The sequence below is a fragment of the Gouania willdenowi genome, chromosome 20 (genome assembly GCF_900634775.1).
Source record: "Gouania willdenowi chromosome 20, fGouWil2.1, whole genome shotgun sequence".
NCBI lineage: Eukaryota > Metazoa > Chordata > Actinopteri > Blenniiformes > Gobiesocidae > Gouania > Gouania willdenowi.
This window is the reverse complement of record NC_041063.1, coordinates 9,663,695-9,685,472: the sequence shown is the minus strand read 5'-3', so window position 1 is coordinate 9,685,472 and position 21,778 is coordinate 9,663,695. Positions and strand designations below refer to the sequence as shown.

At 38.4% G+C, this 21,778-nt stretch overlaps 1 protein-coding gene across 3 annotated transcripts in view; it reads right to left on the bottom strand.

Moving 5' to 3' along the window:
• Positions 1-310: 310 nt before the first annotated feature.
• rsu1 (Ras suppressor protein 1) overlaps positions 311-21,778 on the bottom strand; it is a 30,393-nt gene continuing 8,925 nt past the window's right edge. For 2 of the 3 annotated variants that reach the window (XM_028435007.1, XM_028435006.1), the window contains exons 5-9: positions 20,248-20,366; positions 19,042-19,124; positions 18,633-18,747; positions 17,457-17,589; positions 311-2,974 (exon numbers count right to left, since the gene is read on the bottom strand). In XM_028435007.1, the coding sequence (XP_028290808.1) occupies positions 2,872-2,974; positions 17,457-17,589; positions 18,633-18,747; positions 19,042-19,124; positions 20,248-20,366 (553 nt within the window). In that variant the 3' untranslated portion in view covers positions 311-2,871. Of the gene's footprint in view, positions 2,975-17,455; positions 17,590-18,632; positions 18,748-19,041; positions 19,125-20,247; positions 20,367-21,778 lie in introns of those variants that run through there. The other variant, XM_028435008.1, reaches the window with a different exon arrangement.

Below are 21,778 nucleotides of genomic sequence, written 5' to 3'. Positions count from 1 at the left end.
TGGGCTCATAAAGCTCTTCCACAGGGCAAAGAGAAGCTGCAAAATTACAGGGTCCACTCAGAACACTTTGAATTACAATATGCTCAAAGGTGATTATGGGATTTTGACCAAATGATGTCAAAAAACATACATACTGCAGCTTTATGCTCACATAAAAAAATCAAGTTAAGCTGGCACTGCCTGTGGTGCTGAGCAGTGCGACATTTTCTGCCTGTTTTTAGTTCTCAAAACATTTCAAGTTCTTGCCAGTTGTACAATTAATATATATTTAGTGAGAGAAACACTGAGGTTTTATAAATAAGATTAAAGATAAATGGGTGATAGATATCTTTATTGTTATATGTATTACATACACAAAAACACATAAGAATTTTACAACATAAAAAAACAACAGTAATGTCACTCTATACAGCAATCACCAACACTTAAAAACATGTCAATGAGTTGCTCACAAGAATTAAGTTAAATTCCTTTGGTTGCCGACTGTGGTGCTGGGTGCAGAGAAAATAATAATTTAATAAGAAGAATAAGATGAGATAAGAGGAATCCAGAACTATGGTTATAGCTACAGGACGGCAGATCTGTGACTTGTGGAACAGAGGGTGTGGAGTGACCCTCCGGAGAATAAGGAAAACATTGGGGTTTAAACCAACAAACTTCCTCTGATGGCAAAGGAATTTTGAGAATACTGACAAATATTAATCAGAACCATTTCTGTGACAAACAAAAGCAAAGATTAGAAAACGGACAAAAAGATTCAGTCTTTAACCCTTGTGTGGCGTTCATATTTTTGTTATTCAGTCAGTGTTTGTGGGTATGGTGGACCCGCTGCATTTTAATTTAACACAATACAAACTTTTCTGTTAAAGTACTTAACAGATGTTTAATTGGCTACGTGCACAATATGGCGTCCAATAACTTCTGGTCACAGTTTGTGAGGGCGCTGACTTCCGGTCCATTGTTGTTGTTACAAAGCCAGCGAGCGGAGGGAAAAATGAGCATGTTCGGTGTCCAAAAGAGGCGATTGGTCTATCAAAGGGTTGGAGGTTCAGCATTACACTGTTGTGTACCTAGATCTACCTTTTCTTCATGGTATAATTCCTGAATTAGCTTCCACTGCTTCTCTGCTGATAATGCAGCGCGTAAGCAATGGTTAGCCAAAATCCGGACAGATAACGGCATTTATTACACCAAATTGAAAACGAAGGCTTGCGTAGACGATTTGAGCTGGCTCTGAGTCAAAGAGAGTTGGTGCAGCTGCGGACGTGTATTGGAGCGCTTTGCTAACTCGGATGAACAAATTCACCATTATACCCTGTGAGTTTGCATTTTATATTCTGTATTCAGTCGTAGTAACAGATGCATGTAGTATTCAAAGTTAAAGCTGCAGGATGCGAGTTTTGTGATGCGCTCCACACTCCCTCCTCCCCTCCTGAATGAAACTCACGTGCACGGGCACACTGTGGAATTGTTTGAGACTGTTTTCCCCATAGAGACTCGTACAAAAAAATGTAGGAACTTTATCTTGTGCTATTGGAGAGTTTTCTAATGTTTTAGAGACATGAAAGCACGTATCACTCACCGCTGTGAGGAGAGTAAGAGGGTCAGAGTCACAGCTGCTGCTCAGACATAAGCAGCCGATCAGAGCACACATACACCACACTGCAGATGTTTTTAATAAGCTATTTATTCCGTCTGACTTGGGGCGGACTGCACTGACTAAAAGCGTTTCAACTAATACAGAAAAAAATGTGCATCATATTTAGATTTTTTTTGGAAGCGTGACGCGCTTACAGCTAAGTTGCTAGACAGCTTTGTAAACATTCTGGGCTGCTGGAGTAGAAGAGCCGTCACAGACTGTACTGTCAAAAATCCAAAACACTTGTCTATGCATCGTCATATGGGGCAGAGTGCAGCGAGAGCTGTCAGGGACTGGATCGGAAGTGTGGTGCCTCACACCGTCGAATGCGGAAGTACATTTTTGTTGCCCGGTGCAACAAGCCAATTCATCCTAATTACAAGCAATACCAGTAAACAGCATTTATTTGTATGGATAATATTTGCTCTTAACCTGACATTTATGAATGAAAGTGCTATTTGAGTGTTGTATGACTTAGTCAAATGTAATAAAAATTACAAAAAAAAAAAAAAAACTACAGCTAAAATATGAGTGGAAAAAATTCTACAAATTTAAAAATGGAGCTAGGTTTTTTGTAACAATTGTTTTACATCATTTAAAATTTGGCACATTCACATTGGAACCATGTCAGTTTAGACAACCTGTAGGCCACATACTAGCCTGTAGAATGCATGAGGGGCAGAGATTTACTATGTGTATTATGTATTTCTTGCAATTGAAGCATGTATATTGAGTTTTTTCTGTCCATCTAGGGTCCACACACTCTGCGCTTCTTATTATTGCCTCTACATCTTGCAAAGCATGAGTATCAGACATGTGACGTAGCAGCATCAGACACTTATACTTCAGGCTAAGCAGATGCTTTCTGAAGTGTCTCCTCTGGGTTCAGTGCCATCCAGATGACAAAGTAGTTGTACGCGGAGATGTCCAACATGTCAAAGAATATCACTAGTGGCCAGTACACACTATATGTAATGGGGGATTTACAGTCTGTGGTCATTGAAATTAGTTTTCCAGTATGTAATTTACAGAAAATGAGTCTGAATCTGAAAACGGTTCCCACAGACCCAAACACCACACAAGGGTTAAATTGAGAAAATGGACCGAAAGTTGAAGAAAATATAAATTCTAAGCTTAAGTGTGTGATATAATACAACATTTTTTGTAACATCTCATTGTTCATTTGATAAAGGCACATGCAGTCATGAGTGTGGGTGATCTCGGCTTTGTCTTCACTTATTTTTGGCTGCCAGTGGCTTGCGGCTGATCTTCTTGCTCTTGTCACTGTTCTTTTTTGGAGGTTCTGGGTTGGCCTGCATGTGTCTGCCATGGAGACTGTGGGCGGGAGAAAGGGAATGGGAAGAGAGAGATATAAAGGCACTTTTAGAGTTCAGAAATACATGACATGACCCCAGAGGACCCATACATCAAGGTTTGTTTGATAAGGATATGAGTTTAAATAAAAAAGTTCTTCTATTAGGGATTGAGATACAGTTTTATCTACATGTTTGATGTAGGTTACACATTGAAAACAAAGAAAATGAATCCTCATTGTAGAATTAACTGTTGGTTCAAAAAAAAATCTACAATAAGAAAATGTTTGTGGACCCTCAGCTAAGTAGGAGGCGTGGTCACTTTCAGTGAAAACCTAAACAAGCAATAGATCTTTAGCAGCACTAAAGATACTGTCTGTTTAATTTGGGCCAAACACAACTCATGACTCATTTTTCACAGACACATTCATAGTTAGCACTATTTCCACATATCCAGAGGGGCACAGTGGAACCCCACCAGCCCATCACTTTCTCTCCCATGGGTGCCTCTGCTCTCACAAAAACTAGAGTTTTTCCACTCTATGACTCGTTCCGAGCAGCTGGATGTAAACTAATGGGTGTTATTCTAGGTTTTGACCTTCATCTGTGACTTTGACTTCAGTCAGTACGTAGCACATGGTACTAACTACTATGCAATCAGTGATCGAAGGCCTCACAGCATTTTTCTGCTTCATTATGCACCGTTTATTATTAATGTTTGAGTTCGTGTCCAGAACAGATTCACTCCAGCGTACATGTGAGTAGCTCAAGAAGACACATTGATTGCAGATGTGGTAAAACAGAGATGCAACACAACTGTCCGGGGTGTGTCTTTCCATGTTAGTTATTAAAAGTGGGATGGGCTTCACTTCACCACTTAATTTGTAAAAAAAATGTATATATAAAAAAAAAAACTTTTCATTCTGTTATTAATGTTTCACTTGTTATTTTCTCTTGTAGTGTGAGCAAACTTTGGCTTCACATTGTAACAGTGTTAAAACAGTTTAATCAGTCTGACATCTGTCAGAGTTTGTAACGAGCTGCAGCAGCGCAGCAGTACGCGCACGCGCACACACACGCGCGCACAGGCACACCTGATAAGCTCTGCGACGCATGGGTAAAATAAAATGTCTAAAACTGGTAAATGTGAACATATTAGTAACGCTGATGGTCAATCCTGTGGCGTGCTCGTGTGACTCCTCCCACCCCCGTGACAGCGTACCAGTGTCGCTTTGGATCGATTCTTTCCGGGAGTCTCTTCTGCAATGTTATGAGTCCGTGTGGCTAAAAATGTAACTAAGTCCATATTTTTAGTGCAATATAATGTTGAACCTTATGGGGGCGCTGCACTTATTCCAGGGTTAGAAGCGCGAAGGAGGAAAATGACTTACGCACACTGGAGGATACGCGTAAAGCCAGATTTAAATGGGAACACCCACATTTCAGGGCTGCTCCTCCCACAGTGCGTAACTGGGATGAAGGCGCGCAGTGACTGACTTAAGTACAGAGGGAGAATAGCGAGCACCCACAAACAGCGCCGCTGCACAGCTTTTTGGACTTGCGCACATGGGAGAATAGAGCCCTTAAAGAATTCAACAGTGATTTTAAAACTTTGTTTATAAAGTGTTAAAAATGGCAAAAACAATTGAAGATGTAAGAGGGGGCTTCATGTGTACAAAGTTTTTGATGGATTGAGTAAACTACAGACAGGGTTTGAGGCAGCCAAGAGAGCAGTTGCTGAGGTAATCAGGGACGTGCTGACTGATTGTGTTTGAAAGCAGGTGATCACTCATTAAGTCAATATGTGGCCTGTACGCCACACTTATTGCTGTCATAACAAGTTCATCTTTGCATAATTCTAAGTATCTAGCACTGATTGATGAGTGGTAGGAAAGGAGAGAGCAGTGAGAGAAGTGATCCTTCAGCATGTCAAAGGGGAAAAATGAAATCAATGTGAAGACAGCAGCTAGCTCATGATCAGGATAAAGACGTATTTATTACTTCTGTAGTGCCTTCATTATATCCATCAGTGAGTCTGTACTGTTTTGTCTGAAAAAAAATAATCCTAAACTCATTCATACTTTTATATAATACTAACCCTGCCTCAGACAGAGCAAGATCAGCATTTGGGCAAATTATTCTAGACATTCCTTCCCTAGTATTTATCAGTAGCTGCATTTCATCTTAAAAATGAAATTGGTCATTCCATTTCATTTCAACACATTTTCAGCACCATTCACGCACTTTGGTCTCAGTGAAATCTGAAATTTGTACCAATTGTTCCTTAATAATTCAATAGGCACACTGTAAATGTTTAGTTTGATCGGATGAATACTTTTTGAGTTATGGACAATGCAGTCCTTATTTCTCTACAAGCAACAATGGCCTCATGTAAAGGATTTTCAACATTGGCGAGTGGTAATATAACCCCAAAGTTGGGGTCCAAAATAAAAACAAAGCACCATTTGTGAAGTTGATATTGAGAAGATACCGTATTTTTCGGACTATAAGGCGCACCGGATTATAAGGCGCACTATCAATGAATGAGTCTGACCGTGTCTATTTTCATACATAAGGCGCACCGTCTTGTTATTATTATTATTATCATTATTATTATTACGGCTCATTAAGCGAAACAAAATAGTCTGATGAGTCAAACTTTATTCAACTCATTAAAAATAACTCATTGTTCAGGTTTAACACATAAAATATAGAACAATACACTCACTTTTTCAGTTCAGTATGTTGAAGCACAGTACTGATACATATCACTCCACGAGGCACCTGACTACGGTAGCCCTGAAGCGCTAAAAATCCATCAAGAGGTGCAGCGTCATAGTTTACCAAAGTTGTACTAAAACATTTTTACATTAATTTCATACATAAGACACACCTGATTATAAGGCACACTGTGGATTTTTGAGAAAATTAAAGGATTTTAAATGCACCTTATAGTCCGAAAAATACGGTATTTTAAAATGTATTTTCAATGGGTGCAATTATTTTGTAAAAAAAAAAATGTCCCAAAAAGTTCTTCTATTAGGGGAAATGCTAAAAGGGGAAAACAAAAGGATAAAAAGACCATCTTTTCTTTTTCAATAAAGCGGTTATTTGACCGATTCCACTTGGGACATTTGATTATGCAAAAGAAAGCACACAATTTAAGTCCATGAAAACCAGGGGGAAGGTGTGAAACTAGGCGTTCAGGCCACAGCAGGTGGACTATATATGTTTATATATAGCAACTGGGGCAACAGCGAATATTTGTCATTGCAGAAAAAGTTACATGTGTGATGGCACGGTGTGGATTTTCTGTTGAGCTTGTTTGGACTAAATATTCATCAAAAATAAAATGAAAATGAAATGCCATTGAATATGTCATTGTTTAAAAAAAGCAAAAGAAAACAATAGATAATGATGGGACTTTAATGGCCCTGTCAGTCCACATGACAATGAAAAGGTCTCGCGCAAAGTATCTAATGTTCGTAGATTAACCCAATTTTTGCAGTATCAACCACAGTACAGTTGTTGAACAAAGTGAGCATTATTTAAAGAGGTTTTAAACGAACAAGAGCTTCTCCTGGCCTTCATCTAGCTAAAAATCTATGACACACTAAAGACAAAAAGAAGACGTGTGGTCCCAGTGGCTCTAACTCCACTCTCAGTGTGTGAGCTGAGGAGGCCAGAACCCCAGAGAACACGCAAAGTTCAACCTGACACAAAAAAGTCTATACACACACACACAGATCAACATAAAGATTTCCTATTTATTTCAGCTGTGAGCACTGGTTCATGTTCTACACTGATGAACAGCTTGGGCCAATTAAATAGAGGGGAGGCCAATTCCTCAGCATTCACGATGATCTCTTTATTCTGCTATTCCATACGGCTTAATTAATCACAGAAGTGATCTTTTTGTGTGTCTATGTGTGAGCGAGAAGGTCAGAGGCCATTGATCTGAATGCGGCCTTCCAACTGAAATCAACTCCACTTCACCAGTGCTGCCGGAGGGTTCCTATAATCCTCAACAGTGATTCCAATTCAGGGGTTTGTGAATACCAGGTTTTAAAGACTTATTCAGACAATCAATTTATTTAAGATAAAACATAATTTTCCCATTTTACAAGCCTGTTTAATCAAAGTGGTGGACCATTTCTCCACCATAAGAAGTTCACTGAAATCCAAACACATCCACAGTCACATGATCTCCAGCCAATGGATTACTTTGGAACAGGCTGCTGGATCTACGGTGTGATGCCCTATACAAATGGATCACCACATCTGAAAATGGTTCCAGCTTCTTGTTGGATTTCAGACACCAAGCCTGAAGGAGCAGGTGCAATGCTAACAATACGTTCTAACTAATCTGGTTGCTGATCTGAGAACCAGTGCAATGGTTTTGTATATTGTTAATCACCTACTCATTTGTTTTTAGAGCTCTATATGCAAACCAAAGCTTTTTACAAGAAATTATTCTATTCAGTTAAATATGTCATTATTTACAGTATATTTGCAGGGATTCAAGGGTACCTGTACTAGTCATGTATGTAACATAACATATGTTTAATGTATTAAAAGATTTTTAAACAATCAATGAGAAGCAGCCATGTTAAAGGTATTGTGGATGATGTTTAACTTCCAGGTGGATCATCAAGACTATTTTTCCTCCTAATTGTCAATCATGTTTACGTAAGGCCGTCGTACGTGCTCGGTGCGCACCGGGTCCTTTAAAAATGGATTTCACTGACTGGTGGTGAGTCTGACATAGTGGGATAAGTGCAAATCTTCCCTTGGTAAGTATGCTTGTATGACTGATGTCCACCAACTTGTAAACAGAGCTGTGAACGAGGAAGACTGGGCTTGTGCACGGCACACGGGGCATGCTCTCCCGCACATGTAGGCGTGTTGCGCATGCGCATTTTTTTCAAAACGTGGAGAGGGCGTTTCTTTTCTAAACATCGTCCACAATACCTTTAAGGCACGTGATGTTAAGTAGTTGTTCTAGAACACCTTTCTCTCCCCCCAAGCTGCTCTACAAGGACTATGAAAGAACGTTACCAGACTGAACTTCTAGTATTATTAACGATCTTTCAGACATTTCAGTTCAAATTCACTACAGGTACCATTTAGGGTCCTAGTTTTCCATCTTTCTAGGTGTTTTATTTAAATCCAACTTAACTCCATTTTATTTATATAGCACCAAATACAATAAAGTCATCTCATAAAAATGAAAATAAATATGAAGAAAGTAGATCCTGTCCAATCACCTTTCACAGGCAAAGTGAGGAATAATGTGGAGTGAGCAGGTTGTAGTGTAAAATAAATATAGACAGGAGGAATACAACCGCTCTGCGTTCAGGTTCTAGTGAAACATACGATTTGAAAGAACAATTTTGTTTAAAATGCATGATTATTTTAGCAATAAACTTCCCCGGTCTGTCTGAAAATAACTGACTTAATAGGAAATAATTTCCATGTAATCAACACTAAGTTAACCCTTAATGTGAAGGATGATTACATTTGATTGTTTCAAGTGTTTCATCTCCCATATGCCTGATACCTGACAAATGTGTTCCTAATTCATTTCCAATAGTGATGATAATGATAATCAGATGCATTGTATACTAAATAATATGCATGTAAACATCATAGTCTATGTAGCGTGTATTATTGATATTTTTACCATAAATAGGTTCATTAAAAAACTGGTAAATACAATTTTCAAAATACATTATCTGTTAATTACTAGATTTGGTGTTGGAAATAAATATTGTTTAGTTCAAAACTGTCCACGAACATTTCATTGTCATCATTTTGCTCTCACTAATAGTCAGTCTGCCCCAGGGCAGCTGTAGCTACAATAGTAGCTTACCACCACTAAGTGAAAGAATAACATCATGTAAAGCACTTTGTGTCATCAAAATAAGGCGCTATATAAATCCAATGCATTATTATTATTATTACTATTATTATATTGTCTAAATAAAGCTCTGAATATAACTAAATGTTCCATTGGTTCTTCTCGTTTTTCATTAGGTCTGTCTGTCCAACATTAACCCTGAACTCATGTTAATATATTTGGACAAATCAGGGATTTATGAGCACTTAAATAGTTCCTTATTCCTTAATGGACTACAGCAGCGCGTAGGACCCAAGCAAGAAGACGCCGCGTCAGCTCCATTCAGCAGCAGTGTTCGATGAGGCGTCTATAGGAAAAACACTCTTAACAGGAAGAAACCTCATTGGTAGAAGCCACCTGACACACTGGTTGGGATTAGTGGACAGCAGGAGAACAGAAAAGAGAGCGTAGTATAGGATGGCTAGCTAAACTGTGTGAGAAGCTCCTGCTACTAAAAAGTGTTCCTCACACTTCCCTTAGTCTCACACCAAAGATGTGAACAGATGTGTGTGTGTTGAAACAGTTGGTGGATGAAGGACATTTGGTCAGGTGTAAATGAAGCTGAGAAGAAATTAACACCTGTCGAGAGCAAGGTGTGTAAGTGCATGTTTCCACGTCGCTCTCATAACCAACATTATCACACACTGTCATTCCAAAGCAGAAGGGGAGAACTCCAGGAAGACAGGATCATCATAGAAGAGGACATTAATTAAGGAAATCAAAATGTAACTAATTCATCTATAGAATTGATTATCAGTTGGGTTTACCAGTTATTACTCTGGATTTCAATGATTCTGGTACCTGAAAAGGTCATCTCAAAATGCACAATATATAAACATATATAAAACAATATAAACATAACATACAAGTAAAATAGTAAATTAAAGTCACACCTTACATAATATCAATTAAAACAATACTTTATCAAACAATATAATAATGGAAATCTCCACATCCACTGCAGTGTGCACCAATTCTCACACTGCTTATCTAAGTAATGATCTTTATGACGCGGGCCAAGAACAGTCGTAATGAAGGGCAGAGGATCTCCATGAAAAGTTAACCTGGCATGAACCAGATTGATGTGTAGCCCCTCCCTCTAACTCCAGTTCTCCACATCAATCTCGGTCTGTGTCTGGCAAATTCTTTCGGAACCAGGGAGGGACAAGAACAGAATGCTTGAAGCTGATTGGGCGAAGCACCTGTCCACGATGATTTGTTTGAGCCAATCACACGGTAACAAATGATGTCGTCGTCTGCATGCGCCGCAGAGACGCTGCTGCAACAACAACAAGGCTCCGCTGGTGGAAAACTTTCTTTTGGGATAGTAATGCTACGGTCATTACGTCGTTGAGTGACTTCTGACGTTTTTGCAACAAGAGTATGCGAGTTAAGGACACGTTAACCATCGACATCTTTCCATTTTGATTCGGAGCTATGCTAATAGCGGTAGCCCAGCTCGTTCCTCTCCCCGCAACTGTGAATAATGCGGATCGTAGATTTTTCTTGGAAAATTGCTAAATTATTGGAATGCGGCCAATACAGTGATGTGTTCAATAGCCCGGAAAATATGGTATAAACCTAAATGGGCAACATATCACCTAGCACAGTGGTTCCCAAACGGTGTGCCGAGGCCAGTCTGGGTGTGCCGTGGGATTTTGTGACGACCAAATATTATTATTTAGGGCCCTATAAAACCCACGTTAACGGAATCGTGGACGGAATCAACCAACAAAAACAGAATCCACTGGTGAAAGCAGAAATGGAGAGAATCGGCATGAAACGTCATCACCGTGAGGAAAGGAACATTTTTTTATTAAGTGCACCGCCCGCCCACCTCCCATTCTGGCCGCATTAAACACTGCCTGAACCACCCGAAACACCGTCTAAACTGCCAAAAAACTATACAAATCATCACTGACTGCAAAATCAGAGCCGACCAGTGCCCGCTTAACTTTGTTTTTCCTTTGAAATTCCGCTCGTTTCATGAAAACATGATCAGCTTTAATCAGCTTCACCTGCTGATTGCGTTTGAACAACATCTCATCAGAGCTACAGAAGATCTGTGGGAAAAAGTTGTGTTCTGGACGAGACCATCGATGCCAGGGTTTGTAGAGTCTGAAACATCGTAATTTAATGACAACTTCTAAAACTTCAAAATGTTCTGGCCTGTAGTGGTGAAATAACTGATGCATCCATTTGTTTTTGTGTAATCGTTACGGTCTGGAATGATGTCATCAGGATCATTTAAATTAGGTTAATTTAAATCAAGTTGATCAAAACTTAATCAATAAACCTGCTGAGATTCAGTAAATCATTGATCCCTTAAAAGAAAATCAGGTGACATTAATGTTGTTCTCATACATATTTATATGACATATAAATAATTAAAAAGGAGCAGTCAGAATAATCCATGTAAACTTATATCTACCTTTTAATTGTATCTTACTTTATTTGTTTTGACATGCATTTTTGTTTAATTATGGTTTTTTATTCATTATGTTTCCTCACAGGTGTTAAAAAACTAACATGTTATGAAAAAATGATGTGGAAAACACAGAATTTGGGAAAAAAATAAAAGGAATTTGGAAAAAAATAAAACAGATTTTATAGGGCCCTAAATATTGCAATATACAACTACACAAAAATAATACTCTATATCTAATTTTTTTTTTTTTTTTTTAAATATTTCGTTAATATATATTTCATGAGTAATGTAGTTGTCTGTCACATTTTATTTTAGTATTTAGCATTAGTAAATAATTATGCACATTTACAGATATTCTACTTATTGTATTGTTGTTTTTTAAAATCGTTGTACAAATCATTTAAGATTCTGTGAAGTACAAAAAATAGATTGTATAAATTAATGTATGTGAATTAAAATTGCTTAATAAAAAGACTTTAAAAAAAAAAAAGTCTCAACAATCTCACAAAACCAACAGTTACTCAGATCATTATTAAACAATTCATGTAAGGAATCATGACAAGATTTAACATTTAAAATTATTTTCTTTAGCCTTTGGAGCGACTAGTAAACACATATATCGTCCATGTTTTTTAACAGAAATAGGTGAAATATCTTTTAAAGTTTCTTTTAAAAAGAAAAGGCAGGTTTATAATGACTCGCATCACCTTTTTTTTTAAACACAAAAAAATTATTTACGTTACATCATTACAAGGTTTCCAGCACTTAACCAATACGTGGAAATATATTCAAAAGTAAATGAATAGAAATAAAAATGCTAATGTAAATAATTAAATCACCTAAACAGTATAGTTTTATTAATAATAAATAATACGCATTGTGCAGTGGACAAGCATAGTTATTACAGGCTTTGGAGTGACACAGGGTTGAGCAGTGTCAGCTTTAAAAGAATGATACATCCAAAATTTAACAAATGAAAAGACATTTAGGGAAGTATATACACATATATATATATATATATATATATGTATATAAAGATGGCTAACATGAATGTAAAAAATAAACTAAACATCTCATAAATATAACTGCATTTTTTTATAAAGATGATTGAACATTACAATTCCATGTACCAGTCTTTCAGCCTTGTAAAATATTTTTTTTCTAACTGCATACAGGACCTTCTCTATACCATAGTAAGCTATTCTCATCCACTTCCCTGTCATTTAATAACTGGTCATCTATTGGATTTATTGAGTTTAACTGAACCTTAGTTGCGGGGGCCTGATAGACACCCTCCTTCCAGGTATAATCAGTATCTTTGTCCTGACACTGACTCAGGCGGAGAAGTAGCAAATCTTCCATCTATGGCTTTCAATCAGCCTCAGAGGAGAATGCTGTCATACAGCCGCAAACCACAGTCCACAGTGTAAAATAACCTCATCAATGCTATTTTGTGTTGCATACAGAAGCAGAAGGAAGTTTTGATTTCAACTCATTTTAAACATCCTACAAATTTGAATGTCTGATAGGAATCCACTGAGGATAGTGCAACAAGGTCAGCACTTTTTGAATAATACCAGGTAAACATTTCTTGTATCATCTTAAACAACAACTTTAATCAGATGATGGTTTTTTTTTTTGTTTTTTTTACGACATTGTCTTTTGAAGTACTTTCTCGTTTAATTCATTTCCAGTTAGTGGATATATATATACATAAATATATATATAAACTGCTGGTCAGCTGTTTCCATTGAGTGTTATGAGTAAAAATATGCATACATTTCAGCCATTACAACTACTATCTCTTTTTGCTCCACCTTTAAGTCCTTATAGGTGAAAAATGTATGTATATTTACCATAATTACCAATGACTGCAAGACCTGAAGGAAAAGGGTTATTTACAACATGAACCGTGCACTAATTTCTTAGATACTGAGCTTCCAGCCTTCTTTTTGTAGATAAAGTCAAACACAGACACAATCGGTATTATTCGGGATCAAGTTGCTCTATCTTATTAGATGAGTGACAGGTGGTGGCTTTAAAAACAATGCTGACTTAATGACAGCAATGGAACAGTGCTAGTGCATGATGCATGAAGAGGAAGAGTGTTCAACCAACTGTTATTATTAGACATAATCCATCACTTCCTGTTTGTGCAGCTGAGTTCCTGCCCAGTGATTCAGTCATTTCAACACCCAAAGGTGCAGATTTGCTAAAGGTCTGCACCTCTAAAAACAGGTGCAAACATAACTACATGGGCTGATAAATGTTGCGGGGCACCTACTAGCCTCACGCAATCAGGATTTCATCCATCAGGCACATGACATGCACATCCGTTAAGCATGTTTGCCTCTGGTGATTGTTCACCATGAGATCAACTTATGGGGTGCTAAATATCGAGAGGAGGAAATGCAAATACACGAATGCAGCATGCATATCAAAGTTGGAACATGTTACAATGTCTGTTTTTGCGCATACATTAAGCACGTCTCACAGTCAGGTCATGGCTGAAGTTATTATTGCAACCAGAAGATGCAGGGTAACTATTTGAAATAAAACTATAATCTATATTAGCAGCCAAGCAGCCATCTAACATAAAAGCAGTGTAAGTTATGTGTGAGGTACAAAAACTCTGTATCTGGGAGAGCTGAGCAGCGGAGTGGAACGCTCAGATGGGGGACGTTCCTGTGTGTGGGCGCTCCAGTGGGGGACACTGTGTCTGTTTTAGCCTTTGCCAACAGTTTGTTTTGGGTTGATTTGAGAAGGGCAACGGTGACGGACGGACATCAAATAAATGAAATGGAATTCCTGAAAGAAAAATTGAGCGTAAAAAAAAAAAAAAAAAACTGCTACTCAGTTGCACCGTCACCTCCAATTCAACTATTTTAAATTGAATTGATTTCATTCCTGTCCTATATTCTCTATGTCGAAGATGCACAAAATGCTTATTAAGGGCTCTATTCTCCCATGTGCGGAAGTCCAAAAGCTGTGATCACTCAGCTGCTGCTGCACGATTAATTAAAACTCTGACAGATGCAGGCTTATGTCCACGTTGGTCACAGTGATTCAACTATTTTCATACTATGTCCAACGTAAAGTCACAGTTTGATCCACGACAGAGTGAAACAAGCAGTCATATGCTGATGAGGATGGACCACAAACTGTTCCCACACATATTTTAATGAGGCTCAGCTCAGGTCACTTTAAACTATTTATATTTAAAACTGCGTATTATGGAAGCCAATAGTTCTGTTTCACTGTAAACATCCCTCTGTATTAAAACAGGACGCTCTGCGGCCGCGTTATTTCCTCATATCTCCAGCATCTAACTCTGTCACACTTTACAGTGATGATGATCAAGGAGAGAGATTTTAACTGTGACTCAGTCACACTGCAATAATCTGATCAAATCAACCTGTTACATTGTTTATCAATGAAAGTGTTTCAAATTAAAAGTGAACTTTATCATTTTCACAGATTTCAATGACATTTACAGCCCAAAAACAATGACATCACCACCTCCTTTCCTTCAACCTGCCTTCATTCACACATACGCGCTTTTGGTCTACCTTACACGCGGTGGGCGTGTCAGCAGACTGGACCGGAGAATACGCGTAGGACAGAAGAGCGTAACTGCAGGCGCGTAAAAAAGCGTTTAAGTCCAGACGGGAGAATAGAGCCCTTAAAGAATAACTAAACCCCTGCTTTCTCCTGACCTGCCACAAGGGGGGAAATTCAATAAAAGCCTTGATTATGGGCGTTACTGTAGCAGTAAGACACACCCAGTCAGACAGCCGGTCAACGCTGCACAGTGAGTTCACAGCTGAGATGTGTAACTACAATCACAGGCGCACACAATCAGCCTCCCACCACCTCACGCACACACAGCGATAAGAAGTACACGCAAGTCCACGCACACACAGAGACAGACGGGTATACACCTGATGTGTCTCTACATACACACACAGCTTGATGAACCATCTAATTAGTGCAGAATCTGCTCTTTATAAAAGCACAGAGTCAAAAACGTCACAGCTGAAGAGAGGAGTTACGCACTTGAGCTGTCAATCAATGCTCACTGAGGGTTGTGATAGGGGGAAAACCCTCCTCCAGGGGTGTAGCACCACATTTTGGGCCCCTCCTGTAAGTTATGTAAAAAAAAAAAAAATTCACCCGGAAACTATACTAGTATTCTGACATTATTATATATATGCTTTCTTTTTTCTTAATATTATCCCAAAAATTCCCAACCTTTTTTGGGTCGTGACCCCATTTTAATATCACAAATGTTCGGCGATCCCAGAGACATTTTTTTTCTAGATCTAGTTTTTGATCATGTTTATTAAAGTGTGTTACAAATAACCAAGTAGCCAGGATTAGTGACAAGTGCACCACCTTATCTCTTTTTTTAACAACTACCAGACATTTGTAAATGTGTACAAAGGTTAATAAAAGGTAAATATAGAATGGTTAGAATCATGGGGACACTCCGACCACCTACTGAACAGTTGGTGGCAGGAAAATGTCGTCTTCAAAATATTTTTTTTTCTCTAATAATCTTATTTCCAATTAAAATTTGATGTGCAAAAAGAATGTTCCAGCATTTAAATGTCTAAGAGTGCAGATAGTTTATTTCAAACAAAATAATATATTGCCTAAAAAAAAAAAAGATTCACCTCGGTGTTTTAAAACTCACCTCAGAAAAATTGATCTGATAGTCACATCCACAGCGCAGCAACAGAAGCACATGCGGGTCGTACCATTTGCACTGTTTTAAAGGGGTGGTAGGTAGGGCCCTGATGCAGCATGAATAATTGTTTTTGTGCAAAACTGTACCTAACAACCAGCTTATTATCACACAGGGCCATTTTCATTCCAATATAAATTACATAAAAATATTTAATATATAAAACAGACTTCTGAGGGCCCCCCTCCCCCCTGCCTTGAGCCCTGGGTACTCAGTACCCTTTACCCCCCCAGTCCGAAGCCCCTGCCCTCCTCCCTCCTCTCAGATTTTATAGGAGGGGCGGGGCCAACAGTGAAAGTTCGTGACACACGATGGTCACAATAATGTCTCAGCAAATAGCAAAATTCAACTGTAATAGCCAGCGTTCAACTCTTAGAGGCAGTCACTGACATTTTACAACTAAATACGCAAAATTAAAATACTTTTACTAAACTGTGAAGAGTCAGACTAAGATCAATAAACACTATTACTTCATACCCAAATACATACGTATTCAGCAGAAAAAAGTGGGTTTGGGGTTTAGCTACTCTTTAAATACGTGGTCTTAACTACGTGTGCATGTGCACTGATTTGCACTGCAATGGTAGTAGATGAGGTGCAGCAGGTAAGGCAAGAGCACATCTGCCCCAAATAATTCACAAAGTGTACAGGACATGCATCAAAGTCAGCGTTGGAATCTATTAATCCAGCACAAGTACAAGCAGTTCTATCTGGATGTCATCTACACTGCAATGACACAAGAAGATCAATGTTTACTGCTTTACAGATGACATCCCATGGACACGCAAACACACACACACACACACACACGGATAGACACGCATTGACAGATGTGAAATTTATGTGTAAGACTACACAATTCTCTCTCTCTCTCTATATATATATATATATATATATATATATATATATATATATATATTTCTGAATAGCTGAGAGGAAGTTTTCTTAAAAATCAAAACAATTCCCATGTTTTGAAAATAAATCTTTGTTTAGTCTCACCCAGGGTCTTTCCAACAAGAAAAGCAGCAAAAGGGGCACATGGTGGAAACACATTTGCAGGGCAGGGATCAGTTCCACAGCATGCTTCACAGCTGCAGTTTTAGAACATTCATACAGGGGATTTGAAGCATCTCAGGGCATCTAAAATAAGGAATTGATAGCAGCCTTCGGTTGCACACTGCACGTTTCTCCCATCGGCTTATCTTCGCTTGAGAGAACCTCTGTCATACTCACAGGACTGAGGAGGTCCACACACATTTAAACCTTACATTAAATTCAGAATTACTCAGCTCAAATCATAGGTTCTACTAAGATTTGGAAATTATGAACGGAGCATTTCTAATGATTGTCTTTTTAATAGAAAGTGTACATTATTGAAACACACACAAACCTAAAGCTTCAATGCAAGAAGATTGTGTGCCAGTACTTACTACTTATAGGTCTCTGAGCGAACATATTCAAACACATGGGAGACTCCAAGCTGAAACTGGTCTGCGATGGGAGTGACCCACGGATTATTCTCGGCTTTAAACACTTGTTTGGGACCAGTCAGATCCAGATTACCTGAGGACACACAACGCAGCATTGGTTCATGTATTGTCTGCATAGCCTGGACAAAGTGCATGGAAACCAGCTAAATATCCACAGCACAGCAGATTGAAGAGGACAAATTGCAAATATTTGCACTTTTTACTATATGCCTACACGTGTGTGCAGAGCACAACCAGAAATAGTTTTGAAAATAAGGTTTGATTCAAAAGAGATGTTTTCATCACCGCAGTTTCTTCTCCCTTAAAATAGCTTACGTCACTATTATACATTTGTGTTGATTTGAAATGAATGATAAAATGACCGTAAAACAGATTAGACATTCTATCTAATTATTTGTTTATTATCTCATAGTCTTCATTCTTTAGTTGAAATGTTTTTCATAATTACATAATTATAGTTGACAATTTGTGAAACCATACAAACGATATGACTGTTTTAAAATATCAGGGAGTATAGGAATAATAAAAAGTATTTATGACCACAAAAAGTGTGACATACACTTTACTGCACACTGATGCTGCCATACCAGTATTACTGTTTCTGGGGCAATGCATATAAATGAAACTTATTAAAGATATAATTATTTGCATTGATCAGATAATGCGTTCAAGCAATAAAAACCAAATGTCACACAGCTGTCATATGTACGTGCAGACTTGTATATTTAGTGGGTTTATATAGAGTTTGGGCATTAAATCGTGCATGTTTTGGTTTTATGTTTACTTTTTGTTTGTTGGCTGAGCAATGCTGATACAACCATGTCAAAGGTGCATTGATTAGTTACTTATTGATATTTAATTTAACGGGATAGCCAAATAAGTGCATTTGTTTGGTTAAGTATTCAACACAGAGCGTAAGGAAGGGGCAGGATTAGATTTTTCTTTCTGTCACTTCTCAAACTGTATTATTAGTGTGACATATGTACATTTATGGTCAATTAAGTTTATTCCAATACCTTTGCGGTTACTAATGACTTTTGATTAGTGCAAATAAAGAGACAAATAAAGAAAAAACATGAATGAATAAGGTGGAGGGGTGTGCTTGTGTGTGTGTACCCATTTCTGGAGGCAGAACAGTCAGTCTGTTGCCCTGAATGTGAAGCTCTTTGAGCTGAGCCAGCTCCCCAATCTCCTTCGGCAATGAGATCAGATCATTATCTCTGAGACTCAGCTGAACAAAAAAAAAAAAGGAATGTTCATCACAGTTACTGTACCATTGAAGGCACACATTCAGGCATGATCCCCATGGTATTAGAGGTTTAAACTAGAATGTCTAATGTTCTATCCCATCCCATCTTAGTGGGGTAACGGTATAGTACACACTCAGCATTAAAGTAACTAATGAACTAATTATTCAGAGCAGTTGAGGGCTGCTCTGTTGGAGTTTAACTGATAACATTTAAAAATGAAAAACACAATCAGCACATTACATGGGTTGATTAAAGGCATGCTGAAATCCACTTACTATTTGCAATTTGATCAGCTTCTCAATGTCTGCGGGAAGAACCTCAAAGTCGTTGTCACTCAAGTAAAGAGCTCGAAGGGTAGCTGCAAAAGAGAACAGAAGAGGGGAGGAGAATTAGTGGATTACAGTCAGATTCAAAGTCCATTCTAAATCTATATTAGGTTCATTAATGTCATTAAAGGGATCCTCCACTGTTTTTACAAATGTGCCATAAAACCTTTGAAATGTCTTTATTAGTAGATCTATGCCTAGCAAAACACATTATTTTGCACCATATTCGTTTTATTAATTATTAAAACTGGGATTACTTTACCCTGTGCGCCGCCATGTTGAAATGACATCATCGATGACGCCAATCGCCCCCTTCAGTCCATTGAGTTGTATAGCAGTGAAGCATTCAGGATCATTTAGCAGCTTTTTCAGTCAAAATGACAACTTGTGCTGCTTTGGCTTGCTTGAAAAATCAGTAAAAGTAAAGAAAAAAGATGTAAACCTCTTTTTTTTCTTTTGTTCTGCTGTTTCGTAGACAGCATGAAGAAGAGAAGAGCTCTGTGCATGTAAATACAGGCAACCAGGATCGACTGCTGCTCGTTAATGCTGACCCTAGTTGAATATGTCTGCTGTAAAGAACTGGTGTTCTTGTCAGAAATGGTTGAAGGTCTGGTTTAATGGTTTAAATCAATTTTTTGTTTTTCGATTCTTCTCTTCTTCATGCTGTCTACAAAACAGCGGAGATGGAACTGTCGCCCCCTGCAGTCACAGATTTCTTTGGCTCATAGATTTTGTTTATCAAATTTCGGTAAACAAAAGAGGTTTACGTCAACTTTTTTTTTTAACTTTTACTGAGTTTTAGAGCAATCCAAAGCTGCACAAGTTGTCATTTTGACTGAAAAAGCTGCTAAATGATCCTGAATGCTTCACCTCATATAGAACTTAATGGACTGAAAGGGGCGATCATCAAGGGCATCATCAATGATGTCATTTCAACATGGCGGAGCACAGGCTCCCAAACGGTAAAGTAATCCCATTTTTAAAAGTTAAGAAAACAAATATGGTGCAAAATAATGTGTTTTGTTAGGCATAGATCTACTAATAAGGACATTTCAAAGGTTTTAGGCCACATTTGTACAAACAGTGGAGGATCCCTTTAATATCTACAAAATTGACTAAAGCTGCACATTAGTGAACAGAGGTGCACCCACTTACTGAGGTAAAAGAAGTTTCCTGGCAGGGAATTCTGGTTCAGGTTGTTGTAAGTGAGGTCCAACACCTCAAGTGCTGGCAATGAGCCAAACCCTCTGGGCAAAGTGCTGAGACGGTTCATCCTGTGTTCACAGAGACACCAAAGAAAGACAAAACATGTTTAAAGCACAAGCGACAAGAGCAGAGATAAAAGTGGTTTACCCACAGAATCACCTACTAAACCCTCAATCAGGTTTCTGTAATGTCAACACTGAGTGGTGTTATTAATTTAAAGTTTCAAAAACCTGGATTTTGAGAAGTGCTTGATTTAGGTTAAACTTGTCTAACACAACAGGGCGGTTGTTCAACAGTTGAAACGTGAGCAGAGGATGTGGAGCATCATCATGCGACTATGCAAAAATCTGCATCGATTAAGGGTTGATAATTAGATTCCTTACATGAGTGCTTGACCTCTTAGCTGTGTCAGTGAATGTCTTAAACCTGTGTCTGAAATCACATTGGCTGTTGTAATCACAGTCAGCTGTATATTAATACAGGCTCCACTTTGGCTTTAAGCATGGTAGTAATGGAAGAGTCCTGAGAAAGTCTGTTGGTTCTTAGTTAAATTCTTCGATCTGGGTCTGTGTCTGGTGGATCCTTTCAAAACCAGGAAGGGACATGAACAGAATGCTTGAAGCTGATTGGGCGAAGCACCTGTCCACCATGATGTGTTTTAGCCAATCACACGGTAACAAATGATGATGTCGTCGCCATGCGCGCAGAGATGCTGCTACAACAACAACAAGGCTCCGCTGGTGAAAACTTTCTTTTGGGATATTAATGCTGCGGTCATTATGTCGTTGAGTGACTTTTGTCGTTTTTGCAACATGAGTATGCGAGTTAAGGACACGTTAACCATCCTCCTGCATCGACAGCTTTCCATTTTGATTCGGAGCTATGCTAATACCGGTAGCCCAACTAGTTCCTTTCCCCGCAACTGCGCATACGCCAGTTTTGCTTCGGCGTTTCTGGCTTCGTCACACCCGGTAATCCCGCCCTAAACCACAACACTGCTTCATGATTGGTTCAAACCGATTCTGTTCAGGTTCGAAAGACAAAGGCGGGAGCAGCACAAGATGTATTTCTGGTGTTTGTGAACACCAGGAGAATCCATCTTCCAAGAAGTTTATGGTATCACCGCATATTAAATGGAGCAGGTTTAGAGTGCGCTGATCGCATGTCAGCACTCATCACTAAGGCTGTTGGCATGTAATTGCTTAATTGGCAAAACACTAGGTGTTTTTTGCTTGTTTTTCAGTGATGTAACAATACTAACAGTAAAACGTATTTTAAATGCATGTAAGTGCAATGGATAAAACATATATGAATATAAAGCAACACAAAAATTCGCCTACAAGAAGAACATTTTTAAACAAATAAATACACATGAAATGTGTTCCCATCCTGTGGAGCAGTGAGCCGCCATGGTGTAGCGCATAGGGAGCAGATGAGGTCAAGGAACTTGCTCAACATCCCACAGTGATTGCCCAGGTGA